Source organism: Rana temporaria, chromosome 4 (assembly GCF_905171775.1).
Source record: "Rana temporaria chromosome 4, aRanTem1.1, whole genome shotgun sequence".
Taxonomy (NCBI): Eukaryota; Metazoa; Chordata; class Amphibia; order Anura; family Ranidae; genus Rana; species Rana temporaria.
In genome coordinates, this window is record NC_053492.1 from 30,645,430 (window position 1) to 30,651,046 (window position 5,617).

Below are 5,617 nucleotides of genomic sequence, written 5' to 3' on the forward strand. Positions count from 1 at the left end.
TCCATCTTTGAGACTTCCTTCATTTTCTCTTCTAGTCCTTTCAAGCCTCTCCACCCTAAAAACTCTTTTCTTTCCCTTTTTTGTTTGCACCACAAACATCTTATGCAATTGTAATTGATACATTCCTAAATTGTAACATTTGTATGTCTGATCCTACAGCCAAATCTGAGGGCTTGTACATATGTTTGTATACCTTTCACTAATTGTAAATCCTGTACTTATTGTATGTCCTTCTTCAAATCTTGGACTTTAGTTGTGGTCACAATACCTCTTTGTACTTTTTATAATGTTACATCTAATGCTGTTACTTCTGAAAAATGGAAATTCAATGAACAATATTGAACAAGGACAAAAAAATGGGGGGAGTGTAGAAAATTGTACCAATTTTATTTTTAACAAGCTGACCTAATTAACTGCAAATCCTTCTAAGCTCTTCAGTCTTCATCTTTAGTCGCATCATGGCTTTCTGTACATCATTATTCCTCAGGCTATAGATCAAGGGGTTCAACATCGGGGTGATCACTGTGTAAAATACTGCCACCTTTTTGTCTGTGTCTTCTGTGACTAAATGTTCAGGTTTACCATACATAAATATGGCCGATCCATAGAAAATGACCACCACCACAAGGTGGGAAATACATGTGGAAAATGCTTTGCTTTTCCCCAAACGAATTGTCGTGACTGCAGTTATGATTCTGATGTATGAAAAGAGGATTAGTGAAAGTGGCATTAAAAGGAAGATGGTTGTGCCAACATGTTTTAAGATGTTGACTGTGGAGATGTCACTGCAAGAGAGCCGAAGCAACAGAGGGAGCTCACAGATAAAGTGGTTGATAATGTTATGGCCACAGAACTTTAGTCTAAATGTTAAATAAGTGTCAATAGATGAAATGATGCAACCACTCAACCATGATATGCTGATCATCCATAAAGAGGCCATTGCGTTCATGATCATATTGTAATGCAGAGGGATGCAAATAGCCACATATCGGTCATAGGCCATGAATGCCAGAAGCATGCACTCTGTTGATCCCAGGAACAGGGAAAAAAAGAACTGGACAGCACAGCCTGTGAATGAAATACTCTTTTTTAGTGAAAGAAAATGTACTAACATTTTGGGTACAATGGAGGAAGTGTAGCAGATGTCCAAGAAAGAGAGACTAGCCAAGAAGAAATACATGGAGGTGTGCAAACGTTTGTCAGTCCTCACAGCCAGAATGAGAAGGAGATTTCCAGTCAGTGTGGTCATGTAAACTACCAGGAAAATATGGAAGAGCAACATTTGTACGAAAGGATCCACTGAGAGTCCAAGAAGAATGAACTCCATGACAGTGCTTTGATTTTGGGTGTGCATATCAATCACTACAAACTGTGATGAAGAAACATTTTTGGATCATATAAAGTCATAATATGTGATAATATACATGCTAATACTACAATGTTTAATTTTATGGTACATAGATAACTCAAGAAAACTTGTATCTCTGTTTTATATAAAATATTGTGTATGAATGTCATCAACTTATCAAAGCTTTATTTTTTTTATCATAAATGAAAAGTTCAAAGTGTAACCTATACAACTATAGAAAACATTCACCTAAACATGCAGACCTTTCTGGTGGTAGACCCAAGTACATAGGATCTCTGGATAAGAACACTAAACTCAGAATCTCAATAATTTACCATTACCATGTGTTTTACCTGAGTCTTATGGCTTCAAAAACCTGCATGGGATTAGCTGAATGGCATTCTCTACCTAAACTCATGATAATGGTACATCTGATGGGTGAAAATGGTTAAGGACATTTTATCACCCTCTCCCTTTCCCCTCCCTCTCCTCTCCATAAAGAATCATTAGCATGCTGATGTAATTAGTACTCTCCCTCCTGTAAGGTTATTCACAATGTTAGACTATCAATGCAGTTAGGATACCAGGAGAAAAAACGGAAAGCTGTAGACAAGCCTCCACTTTTCTAAAAGTCAGATACAAAGCATATCTAAACACAGAAAAAATAGTATTTATATTGTTGGACACTTTCTTCTTTTCTTCAACCGGTAATACACCGATTACTACACTTTCTGTACTAGATATCCATACTTATTCACTACAGCAGGAAGCCATGTTTGTCACCAATGCTGCTTCCCTGATTTGGATAACAAATATGTCATTTTGTGTTCATCTCCATTACATAGAGGGAAGAGAATTGGTGGTTTACAGAAAATAGCACGGGACTAAGATAAGATTGTTTGTGCTTTTAACCACTTCCATATCGCGCCTATTCTGACACTTCTCTCCTTCATGTAAAAATCATAATTTTTTTACTAGAAAATTACTCAGAACCCCCAAACATTATATATATGTATATATTTTAGCAGACACCCTATGGAATAAAGTGGCAGTCATTGCCACTTTTTATCTCGCACAGTATTTGCACAATAATTTTTCAAACGCCTTTTTTTGGAAATAAAACGGTTTCATGAATTAAAAAAAAAAACAGTAAAGTTAGCCCATTTTTTTTGTATAATGTGAAAGATGATGTTACTCCGAGTAAATAGATACCTAACTTGTCACGCTTTAAAATTGCACACACTCATGGAATGGCGCCAAACTTCGGTACTTAAAAATCTCCATAGGCGACGCTTTATTTTTTTTACAGGTTACCATTTTACAGATACAGAGGAGGTCTAGAGCTAGAATTATTGCTCTCTCTCTTTTAAATACCTCACATGTGTGGTTTAAATGGTGTTTACATATGTGGGCGTGACTTACCTGCACGTTCGCTTCTGAGCACGAGCTACTGAGAACAGGGGAGTTTTATAATTTATTTATTTTTGATCACTTTTATTCCTATTACAAGGAATGTAAACATCGCTTGTAATAGGAATAGTGTGTGACAAGTCCTATTTATGGAAAGATGCGGGGTCAAAAGACCCCACATCTCTCCTCCAGGCTGGAAAGCATGAGATCCGGGAAAAAAATTCAACGATCTCATGCTTTCAGCCATTGTGGATTTGTTTACTTCCGGGTACGTTATGACGTCACGCTCGGGCCTCTGACGGTCATAGAGATGACCAGTGACCATCTGGTCACCGGAAATCTCTATCCTCCCTGTTCGGCGGTGGCTGATTCTTTCTCCGGGCCTCATATAGCACGAGAGAGCCCGGAGAAGCACCAGATGGCGGTGGGAGGGGGGCTGTCCCCTCCCGCCGCCTATAAGAATGATCAAGTGGCGGAACCGCCGCTATGATCATTCTTATGGTATGCAGAATCGCCGCCTGAAGAGAAGGATATCTTAATGGTGCCTGTAGCTGCAGGCATCATTCAGATATCCCCCACTAAATCCCAAGACGCCATATCACATCCTACGCGGTATGGATGTGGATAAGTCACCTCACAAAAGTGAGAAGGATAACTTCATTCTGGCAAAATCAGCATATTTTCAGCAAATGTACTTGCTGAAAATATTTTTAGTCTAAATAATAAAACGGACCACATACGCTATGCCGCCGTAACTTAGGGCGCAAGTTCTTTCTGAATACAGAACCTGCCTCACTAGGTTACGGCGGTGTAGCGTATCTCAGATACGCTATGCCCGCACAAAGTCTGCTTGCAACCACTGGGGCATGTATAAGCTATCTTATTGTCAACCATTTTATTCTGAACAATATAAAAAGTAAATTAGTATACTCACACATTCATGGATTTTGGCTTCCATTTACTAACAGGTCCCCAATCGGGGCTATCACCTCAACCTCTGTAGGGACATTCATTAACATTCACCTGCCGTTGATCTGTCTGTGTCAGTTGTTGCTGCCCTTTCAAGCCACCACAGCGCCCGGAGATGAGGCCCTGCTATGTACTGGCGATTCACGATGGCGTGCTGCAGTTGCGCAGAAAGCAGATATAAATTCCATAATTTATGCTCCTGATGAGCGGATATAAGGCCGCAAAACGTGTCGACCAACCAACTCTCACCACCATTCTGCCATGGACCTATATTATGCTTTATGACCTAAATTCATGTCCTTAACAATTTATTACAGAAATTATGTTACACCTTTTCTCTTTTCCCTTCCCTTATTTTATATAGAAAGATCATTCAGACCATTTAGGCTTCAATTTTATCTTGGCTATGTATATAAATAAATCAGCTGCTATTTCTGTATTTAATATGTGAATCTTTATCAGATTGTTGATTACTATGTACTTTGTGTTGAAATTGATCAAAAGTTTATTGTTTAGAGGTTTTATGCCGTGAATGTGTTATATGAGATTATACAATATAAATAAAACATAATTTTCCCAGTCGCTTGACTTCCTATTTTGCTGCTGTGTGCTTAACCACTTCCGTACCGTAGGACGTCATATGACTTCCTGGACTTCAGTGGGGGAGGATATCTGCAACTATAGGCATCATTCATATATCATTTTTTTCAGGTGGCGATTGTGCGCACCATAAGAACGATCATAGCTTGATCATTCTAACACGCGTCAGAAGGGGCCACTCCCCCCTCCCGCCGCCATCCGGTGCTTCTCCGGGCTCTCGTGTGCCATCGGAGGCCCGGAGAACGAATCGGCCGCTGCTGAATGAAGAGCATAGAGATGTCCAGTGACCACATGGTCACCGGTCATCTCTATGACCATCGGAGGCCCGAGTGGTGTGATGTTGTGACGTCACACACGGGTACCCGGTAGTAAACAAAGCTGCAATCGCGGCTGAAAGCATGAGATCAGTGATTTTTTTTCCCGATCTCATGCTTTCCAGCCTGGAGGAGAGATGTGGGGTCTTATTGACCCCGCCTCTCTCCATATAGTGGACCTGTCACACACCATTCCTATTACAAGGGATGTTTACATTCCTTGTAATAGGAATAAAAGTGATAAAAAAAATAAAAAAAAAGTGCAAAAATAAAAAAAAATCGCCCAGTTGCTTTAGAGTGAGAGCAATAGGCCTCCTCTGTAACTCTAAACTGGTAACCTGTAAAAAAAAAAAAATAAAGGAGATTTTTAAGTACCAAAGTTTGGCGCCATTCCGTGAGTGTGCACAATTTTAAAACATGACAAGTTAAGTATCTATTTACTCGGCGTAACATCATCTTTCACATTATACAAAAAAATTGGGCTAACTTTACTGATTTATTATTTTTTAATTCATGAAAGGCGTTTGAAAAATTATTGCGCAAATACCGTGCAAGATAAAAAGTTGCAATGACCACCACTTTATTCCCTAAGGTGTCTGCTAAAAAAATATATATAATGCTTGGGGGTTCTGAGTAATTTTCTAGTAAAAAAAAATATATTTTTACATGAAGGAGAGAAGTGCCAGAATAGCCTCGGTATGGAAGTGATTAAAGTGGTGTTCCACCCATAAATATAACAGTACATCAGTAGTTTTAAAAAAATGTCATTAGTCCTTTAAGAATTTTTTTTTTTTTTTAGATGCCTTCAAAGTGTTGTTGCTAGGCAGAATAGTTAATCTTCCCTCTTCCTGCACCTAGGTGCTTAAGCTTCCTAACCTACACCGCACAGACTCCTGGGAATGTAGTGGGTGTAACTTTCCAGGAGTCTGTGCACTCCCCAGTCTCGAAGAATCATGTGACTTGGACAGTACAGGTG

At 39.3% G+C, this 5,617-nt stretch overlaps 1 protein-coding gene across 1 annotated transcript; it reads right to left on the minus strand.

Annotated features, from left to right (window-relative positions):
* Positions 1 to 409: 409 nt before the first annotated feature.
* Positions 410 to 1,354, minus strand: LOC120935591 (olfactory receptor 2D3-like). Its single transcript, XM_040347640.1, has one exon. The coding sequence runs from the start codon at positions 1,352 to 1,354 to the stop codon at positions 410 to 412; it is 945 nt and encodes a 314-aa protein (XP_040203574.1).
* Between the last annotated feature and the right edge of the window lie 4,263 nt (positions 1,355 to 5,617).